The following is a 19,204-nucleotide window of genomic DNA, read 5'->3' as shown; positions in this document are numbered from 1 at the left end:
ATTGGCTTTTCTAATGCTTGTTTCCACTTCCACTACTGATTCTACGTCACAGAAATTTACATTTGTAAGTATTTTTTTTAAAACTATGAACTATTGAAGAAAATATTCACGCCAGTAAAAAACGCGCACGTTGCAGCATAAGACACTACATGTTGCAGATTCGCATCGTTTGTATTAAAGATGAATAACAATAACACTTAAGACATATTTTTACAAACCGCGAACAAGTGTACTTGGTTTGACGTTTGTCTGGAGAGATTGTTTTGTTTTCAATAAATATGCGCTTTCAGATAACAGCTGGGGCTTACAAACGCTTCCAATCCACATAACTCACAATTGGACTAACATTTCCAAGATGGCAGTCTCAGTTGATAACGTTCTGGGACGCGACTGCACGGTGCAACTCTCAATAATGTCCGTATGAAGATGATGAACACTAGCACTACAGTTCCGGCGGGAGACCTATCCGAGCTAAGAAAGTCCAGGCATGAGATGTGGGGACTAGCGATTCCTTGGTGCCGCAGCCGAACATTACTGCTAGTACTCAGCGGCGGAAGAACGGCGCCACGCAGTCTTCACAGCCCATGTGACACACGAAAACCAAGTAGGGCGAAAGTTCATAGCGCAGCGCTTGTAATATGACAGCACAGGGAGACAGTTGTGCGGATGGACATTTTATGTGTTGAGAACATACATTGAGGACTGGATGCTTTGAATCAGGTGATGCAAGCCTTGCCCAATAAGTAGTCCATAACCTGTCAACATTGAAAGTTTCAGTTTGATGCTCCGGTCTTTTGAAATTTGAGACATGCTTAACTTGCACCTGGTAGGGTCTGATAAATATGAAATAATTCATATGTTTAGCCAAACAGCAGGAGACTTGTTATTGTCACAGACGAGATACTGTCCTGCAAGTGAGGGCATCTGGGTCCTGATTTACAGAATTGTTTTTCAATGGTAAAATCACATTGAAAAACACTGTAAATCAGGACCATGCAGTGGATTTTGGGCTGAGTAAAGGAAGCCTTGGTGATTGGCACCTGCTGAGCCATGGAACGCTGATGTGTGGCACTGATTGAAAGCGCGATGCTGCGTACTTGCCAACGTTCTGTGACCAAAAAGAAGTAGGATTTATCAAGTTTCAAAAATAATAAGTCGCATAACAATGACATCACAGAAAAATACAAAACATACATTGTTGCCACCATTGAAGCATTCCAAAATAAACAACCAATTAAACAGCACAACATGGAAAGATGTTCAAATGTTAAAAAAGGATAATTCTGAATGGTCATTTAACACCGAGTTCAATTACACAGAAGGTAATCACACAGAGCTGGTAAGCAACGTTTTCCACTGCTCTGTAGCAGCAGCGGTTCACCTAAGGGTTGTCCCAGCAAGAGTGCAGGACAGAGTCACCATAGCTGTCAGGTCAGTGGAGGTCTGAGCCCAATCAAAGCAATCACCTACCGGCCCACTGCACAAACATACTAATTAATGTGTTGCATGTTTTGTCCTGCATCCTGCCTTACAGTCACATAAATTACCCGCCACTGTAAAAAGCCGTAGGATCCGTCACCTAAATCTGTAGGCGGTAGGACTGCTTAAAAAGCAGTAGCCTACCTCCTAAATCTGTAGGGTTGGCAAGTATGATGCTGTGCTCGTGTGTAGAATTATTTGAGGGCAAAATAAACTAGACAATTTCACACATTGCTCTTGTATATTTTACATCTCTTGTTGCCGTTTCTCCTTTGCTGCCTCGTTTGAAGTTGGTATGTTGCGCAACCAGATCGTGGAAGCACTGGGCAGTGGGACTGACAAAATATAAGAAGGATATCAAGGAAAATGATGTGGACGGACATCAAGAGGTCTATGCTCCTACGCTACGCAGGAGCTTGGGTGCACACCATTTTTCTCTTGTAAATGACCCACCCTCCTTGGGCAGGTGAGGCAGGCCCCAGACATTTCATCAATGCATTCCACTTCCACACACTTATTAATTAACTTGCCAGTAGGTGCAGCGAAAAGGCAACTGTTGAGGACATCTGGGTCCAGATCATTCACAAATGCAGGTCAGCAGAGCTCTGACAACTGTTCATGCAGGAGTTGGGCATATCAAAATAAAGAAAAGAAAACAATTAAGAGGGTTGTAAAAGAATGGAGAATCCGGGTCACATTTATTAGACTTGCAAGCCAACACACAGACAGTATCCCACTATGCCCAACCACCCGAGCCACTCCAACCTGCCCCCCTACCCTTATAGTATCACCATGGTCCGATCCCATACCTAATATGGCACATCAGTTAACCTTTCACGCCCCTTCCCATCAATGGGCCAACACCTGCTCAGTTCGAGTCTGTCCATTTCCAGTCTCTCACCACTGGTCACGTGACTTTCTCCTTCCGGATCAATGGTCGCTAGAGTCTCTCTCAAAGCTGTCTCAGCAATCCATACTGTGCATGTCCTGCTGGAGGACTCTCAAATGCAAACATTGCTTGTAGTCAATATTGGGAATGCCCTAACAAATTTACGCTAGATTTAAATAAAAAATAATAAACACTTGGGTGCAAACAACACAATCCAATTCGAGAATCCAATGCGTGGGGCATCCATCCATCTATGATATATATCACTCCCCCAACCCAACATCTTCATTTACCAGCACTTCAGTATAGCATGGCTCACGTGACATCACCCTAAGTAGAAACACATCCTACCTCCCTCTTCCGCAGGGACTGCCGTTAACAGACCCCAGCCCCATTTGCAATTACTGCGCAACTAAACAAACTCTTTCCTTACTAACCCACTGTTCTCGCACCCAATTCACCTGTTTTTCCTTTCTACTGGGAATTCTACCTGTTGTCCCTCAACTATGGTTTAGCCAGCTTTTCCTTTGCGCCGGTTAACCATGTGCGTCTACATCAGCTAATAATTGTGAATACATTATTTAACACAATAGGAGCAAACGTTCATGGCTTCTTTATCATGCCTCAATAATTGTCCCAACTCTTGTGTTGCAACATTTGTGTTTCATGCTGGATTTCTAACAGAGCGAAAGAAACCCAAGCATCAGGAGACGGCTGAAGGGGAGGTAAGATGGAGAGTCCAGTTTTACTTACCCCAGATTCTTGCTGATGGCAGCACTGTCTGCAGCACCATACTACCCTGCCAGGATAAGAAAAAAACAGTGAGGCGCACAGTGGTGTTGATGTAAGGTTGTTCAGAAATGTCTTTATTTACTGCACATAAGACATCTCCTGGAGTGCATATAGTAGCAGTGCAATGCACCAATTCAAATGCATGCCTTTCCTTGTTATATATGGTCTCTAAAACATTCGACTCTTTGTATATGTTACCTTCCCAATCACTTCCTCTACAAGTGCCTAAAACCTGTGTGGAACCAACTTAAGCCATCCGTTAAAACATTCCACATATACCTTTACCCTTCTTCCATCTGTTGCTGACCAGAAAACTGTAAATTGACTCAACTCTGTATGAACTGTAAAATGCACATCTGTTTCAGGAGGAGCTACCAGCTCCTTTCCCCCCCGGAACAATGTTCTTCCCACCAGACTATATCTTTTACCTTTTCCTTACCAACATTCTGTCCATCTAATTTAAGCATTGCAAGTGTGAGGCTGCAAAGCCATGATTCCCAATTTGAACCAAACTAAACCACAAATCTGGGGTCATCCCCGGGGCAGAGACAAGATATCGAGGGGCACCATTGGGCGGCTTCAACTCCCAGACTCCGTGATTGGTCACCCATTCCCCGAAGCATCCTGTCCATGGACCAGGTAGTATTCGTCTCACCAGTGCCCACAATCCGGGAACTTTCACAGTGGAAAAACATTCCTTGGATTCACAGTCCGGCCGCTGTACTTCTATAAGTTTCTCCAAGGCCATAAGTGTTGTGGCACAACCAAGTCATTTTTCAGCAATCTTGGGCAGTTGTCGTGTAGGATGTCTTCCTTGATGGTAAGCAGTTGCGAGTTCAAGTAATCTTGCACCTCTTTGCACACCATGTCCCATTCAAGGTTCTTGCCTGCTTCAAACACACCATCAATCGGACCTCCTAAGTCAGTTGGCTCAGGGTGCCGATGACATGCAAATCCCTGACATGTGCCTTGCTATATGCTCTGCCCCAGATGTGAGCCCAGTGGCCTTTTCTAGAAAACCTATTTCGTCATCTAAATTTGTCTTTTTATAAATACACTACTTCGCAAGAGCAGGGTTTTATCAACTCCTTCCCTTTTCTGTCGTTCTCCAAATAGCTCTTTTCTCTGTTCCAACTGGATTCCAGGCCCCCTGCGCAGTTGGGTAATGAGTAGTAGCCTGAAAAGCTGATGGGGGAAGAGGAAACAATACTGTAGCAGGGTTCAAAATTATTAGGAGCTGGGAGCTATTTAGCTCCTGCTTCTTTCCGAGGAGAGCCTAGTTAGTTTGAAATCAACAGCTACCAGGAGCTACTCTGGTACCCCAGGCCAATTGGTGCTAAGAAAAAATGCATACGACGGAGCATTTTAGAATGTTAATAAAGAAAAATTAGAACAAAGCTACACATTTAAACATAATGGATGGGCAAATGTGTGCCTCTCATGTGGAAGTTATATTTGCAGTGCGCCTCATACCTCCATTACTTCCTGCATACTTGGTGATGCCCGAGACCCAGCAGCTGGTTTTAGATCCTGATCCCTGAACGTTAATGTCAAAACGAGATGTAGCTACTGTTGAATTCAACACCAAATATTTCTATCCAGTTTTATCCAATATTGACACATTATTGTGCCACAGTTTCTGGCTATACACCTGTGTGTATTTCATGAAATCCTCTACATCCATCTCTGGAGATTGCAAATGCTGAATCATGATAACGGTCCTATTGTCCAAGTCCCCAAAAAAAGGGACACTGTGCATCTGTCTAATTAGAACATATCTTCACCATCTGGCTACCAGTCTGAGAATCTAGGATAGTCGGTAAATAACATACTAAATGTATTTGTTGTTCTTTGCTTCTATCAAAAATTGCACTAAGATCCTCTAACTCACAGTACCCCAGCACCACCACTTGGTGCATGGCTAAGGATATGTTCACAGTGCCATCAAGCTGACATTGCCACCAAGTTCTCACAGTACTGTCACCACAGTGTTTCCGGGCCATTGTTTATACTAATAGATGAGTTTGGAAATCATCGTGTTTCTCCTTCTGGTGAAAAGAATAGAACGGCAGTAATAAATGAAATCTGAGATGTGGGAAGGCTCTGGCTATTTACCAACTGCTATATCAGCAGTGGTATGTTAGGCAAAACTATATGTCTAAGGTTAGGTTGGGGTGTTATAATGGGTTCTTCTAGCTCAGCATTCAAAGCTTTGATGTAATCCTCACCGCACATCCAATTTGGAAGTGCCTCATATGGATAAGGAACAACTCCAATTGGACATTCAGCTGGCCCTGGTATAAACCTTGACCAGAAATCCACCCCATGCTCCCATGCACCATTTAAATCTCAGGCTCTACCTTGCCAGCGTACTACATAGCGTGTCTAATACCATGGCCATGCCCTCACATCAGAAGACCTTCTATGCTAGTTAGATTTTTCATAGCTAATACGGTTTGCACAATATTATCGGGTTATCCTACGACAACATTAATATGTGTCGGTGTGAACAGGCAGACCGCCATCATCACAGAAGCTATAGCACTGGTGCTATCGCTCGTTTGCAGTAGCTGACGTGCACCCATGTTGGGTGCCCCTCAACCTTTACAGCAGAATTGGAGGTAAACAATACAAGGAATGGCCCCTTCCACCTGGGGGTTAGAACTGTTTTCCATTGATGAACCTTTATGTGGAAGCTGTCACTAGGCTTTAACGAGTGACCTGACTTGTCTGGTTCTCATGGTAGGGCAGCTTGGACCTGATTAGGAATGAGACTAACAGAAGATATTAAAGTCTTCACATATTCAAGTAATCAGTCATCTGGCAGCTGTAAATTATTAGGCACAGTTTTCATGAGCGGGTGTAAAGGACCGGAGGGGGGTGTCTGTACTTCCGCTCTGTATATGGTAGAGGAGAGGCACAGAGGACTCCAGCCAAGATTCTCTATTATTGGTACGTGGTCGAGCAATCAAGGCCTAGCTTCTCAGGAAGGTGATGCAGGCTGGTTCTTAAGTACAGTGTAGTCCCCAAGCACCCACAAAGGAATGTCCGCACACTGAATCGGTTAAAACACAGTCTTTATATAATTAATATTCACGGTTATATACAATATCACGATAACGCACTTTGTACTCGATTATCTATAATGGCAAATATATACAATTCTACGTGGTACCACAGTTACTATTAGATCTCTTTAACGTGCATCAACTGTACGGTTAAATGGCACACAAATCAAGTCGTAAAGGAAACCAACAGTAGAGAAAAGAGGAAAGCAGTTGATGAGAACAATTGGCAGAAATACTGGTCACTACCGTTAAACACAGCTCTGTGTGGAGATCCCCCCTACCTGGGCAACCTGTAGAAGAAAGATACACGCCCAGTCCATGTATTGTTTACAAGAGACTTCCCAATAGTTCTGCAACCCCAAAGTACCTGGCGTTGTAGCGTTCCTCGTCAGGGAATTGATGGCCCTTCTTGAGTGCCCTCCCTTTAAGGCAGGAGTCACGGGTCGTCGAACGTCCGACAGAGAACAGGGTGAGCTACGACAGTGAGGTGGCGGCTTCATTCCTAGCACTGCTCGTTGACGGGGAAGCGTAAACGTCCTGCAACGATGAGACGTGCGGGGCACCTCGGTGTCGATAGTTCTGGACCGCAAAGAGTTTGAAGAACTTTGGCCCAGCAAGGGCGTGGAGTCATCAGCGTCTCTGTGGTCTTTGGGTAGCGGGAAAAACACCGGCGGATGCTCCTCGGCGCGTCGACAGTCAGGCCTTCTCCAGCAGGATACAGCGGCGACGATGCGACCTTGGATCAAGAGTTCTTAGGCAAACGGCAGCACGGCGGCTCCGGTCGGCGACGGCGGCCGTCGACAGTGGCAGACAACAGTCCGGGCGCTTCTCCTTGTGATTCCGCGACAGTCCCCGTCTCGGGTTGGCAGCCTTTTGAAGGTCTGTCTACCAGGGAGCTTTGGCAAAGATCAGCTGGTGCATGATAGTCCCTCATAGCTCGGGAAGAGGGCGCCTTACCAGGTCCTCTCTGGGTCAGTCCTTGGAGACACAGCAGCTTTCAGATTGTGAAGGAGAGCAAAAGCAATTCTTCTCATCCAGCAGGGCTTCAAAGTTAAGCTTCAGTTACTCTTCATAGTGGACTTCAGCTTCTGAACATGATTCCTAGCAGTGAGAGGTCCCCAGATATACTGTTGATCTCCCATTCATTCCGCTGGGTCATACTCAAGCATCCAATCACGACTAAGGGCATTCATGCAGGCAGGCAGCCAATCAGGCACACAGTGCATTCAGGCCATTCACTTCTCTCCAGACACTCACAAGTTATGTGTATTGGGACAAGTACCAAGCCATTCAACACTCCACGCTGCATTCATACCGGTTTCGGGCAGGGCTGTCTCAGTCATTGTGTCAAACACCAGATACTAGACACCCACAACATAGAATGCGTATTCGTCACACACTCCATTCACCCAGGTCCCACCCACAGGCGTACCCACAACATACGGTCGTTGGGAAGGCTCCAGCCAGTCTGGTCAGCACTTCCCCACACTACCATATATGGAACTTCCACCCCACAGCCAGTCAGGGGGAAGGGACAGAGTCAGGGCTTCCCGGGACTTCGGGAAGATCAAGGTAACGGGCGATGGAAGGCAAGAGGCCATGGGGGCCATTTTGTCTCCATCCGGAATCTACCGATTCCAATGGGCATCCCAAAATGGAGGACGCTCAGGGCACCAGTCAATTCGGGCACGGAGCTGCCACCAGCCCGTACCCTGCTCTGTGGGTCACACACAGGTGCCCAAAAACATACACTAGAGGCACAGGGTTGCACCCCTACCCATGGGTGCCATAAGGGTATCCCATGGGTCTGTTCACCAAAACCAAAGGAGAGAGCTGCACCACCAGGTGTCCCACATGAACTCCTGCGCGGAAAACATGACAGAACACATGATAAAAAGCAGTAAAGGACAAGGATACGGAGGCCCTGTCCCTCCGATGCATTTCCAGCATCACAGCAGGCACACAGGTAATTGCATGGGTCATTAGTAAAGAATTTTGTGAGGACTAACCCCAGTTCTCCTGTTTGGAGTGATTCTCATACTGAGTAAGATGAACGGGAGGGCCTATGGCCACTTCATCCCGTCTCCTGCCACAGATTGGCTAACTTGTTCTTCAAGACCCCATTTTCTCTCTCTACTGCCCTTGCTGAATTTGGGTGGTGGGGACAGTGCAAGTTGTCTTCAAAATGGACAGCAATGGCGTAATTATATTGTTCATAAAATGAGTGGTCTGATCACTGTTAATAAACACACAGGGATCCCAAATCTTGGTACAAATTCACGCATGAAGATTGGGGCTACTGTCACTGCATCTGCTTTTCTGCAAGGGTATGCTTCCAGCCAACCGTAAAACATGTCCACAATCACAAGCAACTACTGCCATTGGTTATACAGCTGTAACTGAAAGGAATTTTTCTGTAGTCCCACAAATGGCCCATATGGGAGAGGATGTGCCCTTGGTCTGATCGGCACAGTTTTAAGGACATTATTCTGTAGACATATACCACATCTCCTGCAATATCCCTGAGCTATAGTTGTGAAATCTTGTGTAAACCATGAGCGATTCATCAGCATTATCATCCCAACTCTCCCCATCGTACACTCTCACAAGGTGTGACACTAATATTTGTGGCGCCGCTAATGCACCCTACTCATCTCTCCAGAGAGATTCCTCATGTAACCAGCAGCCCTTCTTAATCCAATTATCTTTCTCACTGGATGGGGCATTCTCCTGCATATAAGCTAGATCCTGCATCATCCTACACAGGGTTTTCTCCAGGTAGGTTTAACGGGCAGGATATATGCATCAACCTCTTCTGAGGTGGTCGCCAGTTTGGCTGTTCTGTCAGCAAAATAATTTCAGCAACTAATAGGATCATCCAGAGATTGGTGTGCTTCCGCTTGACAATCGCAATCCGCTCAGGCAGCATTATAGCATCTAATAGTGCCATTACATATTGACTATTTTTTATGGGCATTCTGGTTGAGGTCATGAAGTCTCTCTGCATCCAGAGCTGACCAAAGTCGTGGGCTACGGAACAAGCGTAACAAGATTCTGTGTAACCGCTTACTGCGTGAGGACCACCGGCTAGGCTACCTGTCCAGATGCCACTTGGGGTAACTTTCCAATGTGTACTACCTCCCCTGGGGCATAGACTGCGTACCCTGCAACAACCCACCCACTTTGGTCTCTAAAACAAGAACTGTCCATGAAATACACTAAATCTGGGTCTGGTACCTGCATCAGAGATCTGTTCTGGGAATCACCAGACAATGTGTGACTGACGCACAATCATGAGGGCTAGAGTCATGTGGCTCACCCTCTTTTGGTGTAGAAAATAGAGATGCTTGATTCAAGACAGAGCACTGCGTAATGTTTGGTGAATTTAGTTGAAGTAACTCATATTTGCTTGCTCGGGATACAGACATATGGTGAGTCTTCATTTTCAACAATGGCGATACCACTGCTTCTTACTGTCATTTCTCCTAGCTGTCGGCTCCACAAGTCACGTTGCAAATGCATCTCACTGTACTGGTGATATCTTCTTTCCCTGTGCCTGAAACGTCCTCCTAAGGGCTCCCAGTTTATCAAAATTATGGGTTCCTTCAATTGGGAATTGGATATGTTTATTGCGTCGGGTAAAAAAAAAAGCAAGAGTCCAACCAATCGAATGTAGTACTACTGAGTTTGGTGAACATATAGTGAGTGGGTGACCACCTTGGTGGTTCCTTCACCTGTTTCGATTGTTGTTTGCCCCTTTTCCTGTCCCTGGTTTATTTAACTGTTACTCTAAACACTTCCCCCGATACCCAGGTGCCCCTGTTCAGTTTGTTCCTTGATTCCACTACTTTGCGGTAGGGATTGAGGCTTACTTTTAATTACCAGAGACACTGCAGAGCGGTCCTGACCGGGTTATGGATTCTCACCATGTACTCGCTCGTCCATCCCTATTTAATGTAAGCCTTTTCTTTACTTCCTGTTGCTCTCTGTACCTCAGTATTTTGACCTCTTATCTCCTTTACACTAACAAGTGCCTGGGCGCCACATGCACTTTGGCAATCCCATTTTCTAGCGGGGCATCCTCCTACTGGGCTCAGTGCCCACAGCCTAATGCTGATATTTTGCCAAATGTATTTCAGGGTAGAAGAAAGGCATGACTAAGGGAACCACCGCTATGAAACAGGCAAATCCCACAATCAGTATCAAATAGCGGCATGCAGGTTTGCGCAACAATCTGAGTCTCAGTTACCATCTATCGAAGTAAAGAAAATAAAGCAACAAAGAGGCTTGGAAAATGAATCGACAAGTCGGGTCCCATTTATTAGTCTTGCAAGCCAACAAACAAACAGTTTCCCGCTATGCCCAACCACCCGATCCAACTCCACTCCCCCTCCAACTCACCTGCCCTTCTAATCCCCATGGTCCGTCCCCATATCTAATTAGACACATCCGTTTAACCTTTCATACCCCCTTCCGAACAATGGCTCCCTGTGTAATCGGTCTGACCTCTACTTCCAGTCTCTCGCGGGTTGTCACGTGATGTTCTCCTTCCGGATTGATGGTCTCTGTCTGACAACTTTTGGCTTCCATCTCCTCATGGGAGGGACGTTGTGCCACCGCCTCCTTAGGTATTTCTGCTAAGAATGAATATCCAATTGTGACAACTGGTATAAACCGGGCAGATCAAAAGATGGCTGCTGGATGGCCTTCACCCACTGCCCTCGAAGGTCTTAACAAAGCACTATCTCGCCAATCCATACTGTGCATGTCCCGCTGTATGACTTTCGAGTGAAAGCATTGTCTGTAGTCAATAGATGGGGAGTGCCCTAACAAATTTGCACTAAAATGTGAGTTAAAAGAAAAATAATAAACACTCAGGCTCATATGACACTAATAAAATTGGAGTATCCAATGCCTAAGACATCAATCTACAATAGATATTACTTCTTCTCACAACATCTTCATTTACCAGCACTTTAGAATGACATAGATCATGGGATGTCACATGAGTATAAACATGTCATAGCTCCCCATCCTCTGGGGCTGCCAACGGCAACAGGCATGACCCTCAAATGCCTGCTTAGTACGGAAGGTCGTACTAGCTGCCAAATGCCAGCATTGAATGCATGGTAGTGGCGTTGGCTGGTGTGGTTGTGAAGCAGGGACATTAAGGCACACTAGACCTTGGTGCAAGACCTGCTCACTCGAAGGAAGCAGGCATCTAGGTGTCAACCAGTCACATTGAGAACCGCGGCAATGACTTTTCACATGAAGATCAACGTCCGGCCAAAGGGCAGAAATGCCTAGTGCTTTGTAAGTGCAACCACTACGCCAAGTTCACTGGTTGCCTTCTATATGAGCAGCAAGTACGGTGGACACATGAGAAAAAGTGTCAATTTTGCAAGGTCCAGGAGGCAACCACCAACAGGTAATCACTGGAATGTTGCTGTGATCCTGCTAAAAGGAACGTTTCAAATGGTGATCAAGGACATTGGTGTAGAGGCGTAAAGGTGGTTCATGGAAATTGGAACGCTCCTGCTTCTGAGCTGTAGCATGGCAGAGAGATTCCAGCTGATCCACTTTGCCCTTGGTGTCCAAACATGTGAACAGGAGAATGTGCTAGCAGAATTCAATTCTTTATTCAAAGAAGTAGGCTGCTTCAAGAGCTAGCAAATTCAGGTCCACATCGATGAAACAGTGCAGTCTTTGGTGATGTGACCTCAGAGGATTCCCTTCCACATCCTCAAGAAAGTAGCAAATGTACTGATGATGCTTGAAGAAGAAGACATACTAAAGAAGGTGCAAAGGTCAATGCCCTGAGTTTCCCCAATTTTTGTTAGTAAAAAAGCAAAGTGCTCAAGGGTAGGCTGGATCTGTGTGGACATGAGACTCCCGAACAAAGCAATTAAACTGGAGTGGCACATAACTGTGACAAAATGGGGCTTATTTTAATAGAGGCGTAAATAAGAAAAATACGTTTAAAAAAGTACATAAGGCTTTTACGCATTTCTTTTACATCATGCCTCATTTTTGTTAGTTTAAATGGTGGAGAGAAGGGTCGGATCGTAATTTACAATTTGCTGCCCGCTTCCTCTCTGCCATACACATACTAGAGCATTTACATCGGCATGGATTTTTATGAATAGGGCAAATGCTGTGGATTCCTATGGATCCTGCCTGCTTTTTACACCAGTAAAAAGCAGGCGGATGGCAGGCAGCATTTTTTTCATTTGCATGGTGGAGTGTCATACAAGCATGTAGACCTTTTTCTAACCTCCTGTTTTTGCACTCTGCCGTGTAAATGTGGAAAATTCAGCGGTGGAGACCTGTTTACATAAAGTGTAAATGTAACGGGTTCCCACTGCTGAATTTCGTGGAGGCTCGAATATGAGCTCCTATGACTTCTGCAACAGAGTTTTATACAAAGATCAGTAGTGGCCAAACCGCCTACGCAGCCTCCACACCTCTGAAAACCAACAGCGGTCCTAATCATAAAGGTAAAACAGGAACAGCTTCGAGATATACCTCCTTTGCTTTTGTGCTAACGTGGATCGAAGGAAGGCTACACTGCTCGAAGGGGTGTGAAAATGAGCCAGTAGCAACGCAATAGTACAACAGTTCCAGAATAAAAGAATGTCCAATCAAGGTTCTATAAAAATATATACTCTAATTAAATAAATAACTATTAAAAACCCAATAAAAAAAACTATCCCTGTATGAAGAATACAGGAGATGCAGAACAGAAATGTAAAAGCACTCTGCATACTTTGTGAGAGAGGAAATGGGCATAAATTGCAACTCTGTGGTGAAAAATGATCTGACTTGCTGGAGAAGTAAAAGTACCTGATTTCAATGTTAGGCGTTTTGACGGCATCAAATCGGGCCTCAAGGTTCTGAAGATGTGGGTCGAATTAGGTTTGGGTGTGATGAGTCGTACTGGTTCAGTCAGCAAGCAGGTGTCAAGTGGGTACGAAACAGGCACTCAGTGTGATTCGGGTGCAGAGTTCAAGTGATGCGGTGTGGATGGTTATCCAGGTTCTGATGTTAGGTCAACTTTTTTTTAGATATTTGGTTATCGTTGGCTCGGGTTGTCAAGTGATGCAATGCTTCAGCGGTTCGAGTTGAAGTTCGGCGGTTCAAAGCTCTGATCCTGGTGGTCTGATGTGAGGGTCGAAGAGTTGGTGGTATAAAGTAGTCAAGAGCAGTGAGCTGGTTGCTCGAGCCGAACAGGTGACATGTTCTACTTGGTGCGTTGTGGTCACGAGCCGGCATGACAGATGCAAAACAACTCTGGTTCGAAGTTTGAGTAAGTGCCAAAAGCAGCACTGGCAGGTCCCTTTGGTCCGAGTGTGGCAGCAGTTCACCCCAATGTGTGGGACTGAGGGTGGACAGGGAGTAGAGCTTGCCCACACCTTTAATCACTCCTTCACCTTAATGGCTGAGGGCTTTGACATATTAGCTCCTCGTTATTGAAAGGAAGCTCCTTATTTCTGTTTGATTCTGGACAACCAGGAGCTGTTTTTAGCTCCTGCCTGCTAACCAACTCTTTATTTCGATCCCTGCAGTATAAATGAAGTGAAACTAAGTTTAACAAGCTTTTTGCACTGAGTACAGATTGGGGAGGGGTGACAAGATGGATATATGCATGGCAGGCTTCAAGGGTGAGAATACATTCTAGGGAAGATGTTAATGCTGCAATGTTGGTGATTTTCTTGATGTGGGTGGCAGCGAGTTCCACAGGTTATGTTCAGTGAGGGTGAAGGAGCAGACGCAAGCAGCAATACCAGGTGGGTGTGGCAAAGATAGATTAAATAAAGCAGCGCATTGAAGGGTGTGTGTTAGATAATACTGAGAAAGAGAGGTAGTCAAAATAGCGATCATGGCATGGATGGATTTGAAGATTAGTAAGATAAATGTGAAGAGGGCTTGATCATGCATAGAGAGCCAGCCAAAGTGCAGATGATAGACCGAGGAGTTGGGGAAGGTGTAAAGAGTGGAGGTTATTATGAATATTATTTAGGGGGGCAAGTTGAAATTTAGGAAAAGGTTAGAACAGTAGTGTGCAGAATTCAAGGGTCGAGAAAAGCATGTTAATGGGATGGTAAGTTAGGTGGTGGCAGATCTTCCAAATGTTCATTAGATTCAGCCTTGAAGCTGTAGCAGTGGAGGCAATACGTTGGTGGAGCTTGAGTTCATAATCGAAGAGGACCTCTGGGTTTCAAGCCTAGTTGTCTGGTGTAAGAAATTGAGGGAAATGGTATAGGTTACAGGAGAAGTGCGATGTGAGAGGCAGGGAGGTAAAGGATTTTTATTTTGGAACAGTTGAGTACAAGACCTCAAAGTGCTATTTACTGATGTATGGCAGAGAGGAAAAAATACATGAGGATAGTCCAGCATTAAAAGAAGGAAAGGAGAAGATGATCTGGGTGTCAGGAATAATGGTAGCAGAAACCAAAAGTGGAGATGTGTTTATCAAAAAGGGAAGTATAGAGGATAAAGAAAAGTGGGCCATTCAAAGATCCTTGGAGGATACCCATTGTTGGAGTGGTAGGATGGGAGATGCTCATGTTATGTGAAAGAAATGGAGATGGATTAGGCAGACAGGTAATAGTCTATCCAGGGCTCGGCAGAATTCTGAATGTCGAGGATGGAGAGGGTATGGAGCGGAGAGGGTTGGCAAAGGTTATAAAAAAGGATGTAGAGAGAGCCGATTGGTTGATGGACCTAGGGGCATGTGCAGGGAGGAGCAACTGCGATGAAGCATGCCAGTTTACAATATTGAATGTGTGGAGAGGCATTGGAGCTAAGAAGTTGCAAGAAGTTAAAGTTCAACAGAACGTAGAACTGTTCCTGATGGCCAACAGGTGAAGATGCTGGACTATATTCTCAGGCTAGGTCTCTTTTGGAGTGTTCAGCAATGGAATATATCTAGAAATAAATGACACTGGATTATTTTAATGTCTCTCATTGGGAATGGTTTTCTATCATGGCTAGGCTTCTCTCCAGTGAGACAGGTACATAAAGACTGTCTACACGATGCACAGGGAGGGGATTAAGCAATATATGGTGGTGTTTCTCTCTGATGCGAGTCAACCCCTTTTTGGATTGAGGGAACATCACTCCTGCAAGGGGACTCGTGGTTAATACTCCTCAGGGGATTCTTTATTCCACATCCCATGAGGCATCATGCTAGGGTCTATCTTGTGCTGCAGCCAATATTTTCCCCGTACGTTTGTTGGTTAATTGAACTAATACAGCTTGCACTGGTCTCTTAACTTATGGTGGTGTGGTCCAGCAACCTTCTCTTTGGAAAGCGCTTAACTTTGAATTAGTCACATTTTGGTTGATGCAGGCTGTCCTACAGGTTTCAAACATGCTTGACGTCTGGGGTGCACTAATGTGGGAGTACCTTTTGAGTCTGCAAAGATAATTGCTTTGTAGTTGATAAATCGCTCCTTTACTTCTCTAATAGACTTCTGTGTGCTTACTCCCCTCGCTGTACCAAAGGTCTTGTCTTGAAGGGGGAATTGAGAACTATGGCACATGGGTTATACCTTTTCACCTTTCTGGGTGCTCCGAGGATATTCGCCTGGAACAGCTGAGTATTGGGATCTGGCATGCTTACTCCCTGGATGTACTAAAGCTTGACCAACTCCACCCAGGATGATGGGTTCTTTGTAAGCTCAGCCGCCTTGGTTGCCCATACCTTTTTGCCTGTAGTAAATCCACTCTCGTTTGGCCACGATTTCATAGTATATAATTGTGGCACACTTTTTTACCTACACCCCTTTCTCTTTTTTAGGGACTTTGTTCTCGTTCTATTTGGGGTCGGCCTCTTCTAGGTCTCTGGGGACCTTCCCCTCTTTACAGACAAACTGAGATCTTTCCCTTTCTTGGATTGTTCCTGTCCTCTATGCGTGAACCCCGTTTATGGTGCCCATCTCTTCAGAGACTTCATGGTTATGTTCCTGTATGCTTTTTCCCTTCAGTTTTCTTTCTCTGGTGGAATGTATGGCTTTCTCTGGGCCTTCTTCTTGATTATGTTTTAGGATTCGCCCATTTTTCTTCTCTTGGGTTCTTATCTCCCTCCCTTGTACTCCTGCACCTGTGACCTCCTCTGGGTGTCTTTTCCTCCCACTGGGGTATATGGATCTTTCAAATTGGGTACTTCACTTTAATTTCTTCTCTTTGAGTCCATCGTCTAGGGTACTCCTGTTCTAATCCTTGTTGCACCCAACTTGTCGCCTGGGTTTTTTCTCTCCCCTCTTGACATCCTTCTTCTGGGCGCTTTTCTTTTACTGGTTTCAGGGCTCTTAAATAAAACTGTATTTACTGCATTTTTTTCCACATTACCAGTTATAATACACAAGAAAAAATATAATGTCAAAGATTAATTAGGACCAACCAGCCTCCACCCAAGCAGCCTAGCTCAAGCCTCCACCTCTTTTGATCACAAAATCGCAGCGTGACACTCCCAAAACACAGGATGCAACCATCTACATACTCATGTGAGGATGAACATTTCTTTTTTTTTTTTTGTTTTACTTTATTTTGTACACATAGTGAACATAACCTATAGTTGCATTGTGTGTTTTGGCAGACGGGTATATGATATGGATATATTTAATGGATATATTTAACCTGTTTTGAGCGGCTTGGTATGTAGCATTCAATCTTCCCCACACATCTTGCAGCTAGATACAACCAGGAGCCTCCCCAAATGTCTCTTGTTGTTAGCCCATGTGACATCATGAAGCCAATTTGTCATCTGTGGTGGCTCCTTCCGTGTCCATCGCATTAGAATAGCTCGCTTGGCGAGTAGGAGTCCCAGGTTGACCATCTTACGCTTTACAACATTCAACTTCCCGTTCAGGGCTCTTTTAACATACTGTGATAGGCAGTGATGCTTGCTCACCATCTTTCTCTTTGTCTTTTCCTTTCTCTTTCGCCCTGTTCCCTGTTTTGCCTTTCCTCATTTTCAGGCTTCCGTGCCCCAATTTCAGCCCTGTTCTTTACACCTACTTTTTGGGTCTTTGAGACTTTTCCTATCCTCTCTAGTTCCGCCCTCCAATTCCATTACCTCCTCTCCTGAGTGGTTTCTCCCAAATCTTTATGGAAGGAATGACCATCTAGCAAGGGGATGGAAGTCTTGGCTTTTTGAATTTTCTTAACTAACAAAATGATGCAGATAATTTCATTTCACAAATTGTGATGTGCTAACCAGGACCCCTTTTCTAAAACTCCATGCCAAAAGCACAGTGTGCATCTTTTCCCTGGTGAATCAGTCACCTGGTTACAGCACCTGCTCTCCAGTGGTCACAGTGGATTCAGATCACAGATGCCCTCTTGGCAGCTGCAGTGACAGCCAAAGTCACTACAGAGCAGGGACTGCATTTAACATGTGCACCCCCATTTAAAAAACTACATATAATATAATGCAATATAACACGTATGCCAGCCATGTAAGCTCAGTTCTGCTGTGGAAGGGTTATGCGTATTCCCTCAGCCAGGCTATCTTTGCTGTTGCCAGCAAGACTGTAGCCGTGGGGGTTGCCACTCTTTGTTCCTTTGTGAGGGCAGGTACCACCCTCCCCAGAGAGACTGCTACTTCATAGGAAGCTATCCTGGTAACAGGAATCAAAGGACTCTACTCATCACAAAAGCAGTAGCATCACATAATAGTGCTGCATACCAAAAAGGCCTTTGATTCTGTTGATGAGAGAAGGGAGCAGGGTTAGTGTAGACAGAGGGATCGCCTTACAGCTCGAGGAGGGTTCCACCATCTTGTTTCTCTCTGCCTTATCTTTCCTTCCCGTCTCCACCACTTCCTGTAGCTGTAGGTGAAGGCAGGTAGTCCAAGGCAGAAGCAATCTCTGTCCCCTAACCATCCAGTAGGACACATTGTGGGTGACCAGCTGCTGGAGCAAGACCTGCATTTCTGCTTCCACACTTGTGCCCTGGACTTTACCATGCTGAAGGACTCCTGAAGGTGTGTGGCAGCCACCCCCAGGTTTGTGAGCCTGAGAAAAAGCCCACTCTTGCTCTTGAGACCCTAGAGTTGGACTTGCAGCTCCTGAGAGCCATGATTTCTGCTTTTTCACTGTCGAACAGCTGCAAGCCGTGATTCGAGCTCGTTCGACACCGTTTCTAACCAACTGGACCCTTGGGAGTTGCCTTTGGAACTCACTGACTTTCAAAGCGCAGTTCCGCCCGTTCAAACCAGTTCGCCACTGCACTACGCCAGCTAAAGTGCATGTTTGCCTCAGCTTGCACAAAGAAGCATTACTCCACTTGCACCACCAATCCAGTTGATGATCGGACCTGGCCTTCTGGTGTTCCTGAACTGCATCCTTCAAGCACCACATTGAACCGACTTGCCTTTGCATCCTGTCATCAGCCCATCCACGATTGAACCTAGACCATCAAACCGGACCTGGTGACACTCTCGATATGCATCGCTTTGAAAATCAGCTGCTTTTGGTTTGGCCCCGCCTCGATATCTGCTTCTTGAAGGACTTCGCAAATGTTGAATTCTGAACCGAATCGAACCACCGAACAGCACTGAGAAGCCTAGTTTGCCGCTGTTGAACTGCCAAGACAATGCAAAGGTATTCTTGCCAGATAACAGCACCCCCTAGTCAATTTTTCGCAATCCCTTTTTGCAACTCAAAAACGTATCCTTTTTGAACATTGTGGTTTTTATTACCTTTTCTCCTCTGTCTCATTACCCAGAGTTCTGCATCTTGCTATCATGCGTGTTCTGTGTTCTTTCTACAAGGGTTGGACTTTGTAGAGCTTTCACTTTAGTTATTATTGCATGTGGTATGTTTTAAAGTGTGTCATATATATATATATATATATATATATATATATATATATATATATATATATATATATATATATATATATATAGTTTGGGTTTGATACTGAATCCTGTTAACACCACTCTTGAGAGCCTTCCCTCAGCCCATATTGC

The 19,204-nt window shown here is 45.2% G+C and overlaps 1 protein-coding gene across 3 annotated transcripts in view; it reads left to right on the top strand.

The window, feature by feature from the left end:
• The first annotated feature begins 434 nt into the window (after positions 1-434).
• Positions 435-19,204, top strand: part of TK2 (thymidine kinase 2) — a 977,831-nt gene continuing 959,061 nt past the window's right edge. For 2 of the 3 annotated variants that reach the window (XM_069653082.1, XM_069653073.1), the window contains exon 1: positions 435-604. In XM_069653082.1, the coding sequence (XP_069509183.1) occupies positions 493-604 (112 nt within the window). In that variant the 5' untranslated portion in view covers positions 435-492. The other variant, XM_069653092.1, reaches the window with a different exon arrangement.

The sequence above is a fragment of the Ambystoma mexicanum genome, chromosome 1p (assembly GCF_040938575.1).
Source record: "Ambystoma mexicanum isolate Mex_15411 chromosome 1p, UKY_AmexF1_1, whole genome shotgun sequence".
Taxonomy (NCBI): Eukaryota; Metazoa; Chordata; class Amphibia; order Caudata; family Ambystomatidae; genus Ambystoma; species Ambystoma mexicanum.
The sequence above is the reverse complement of the archived record's forward strand: the minus strand, read 5'-3'. Positions and strand labels throughout refer to the sequence as shown.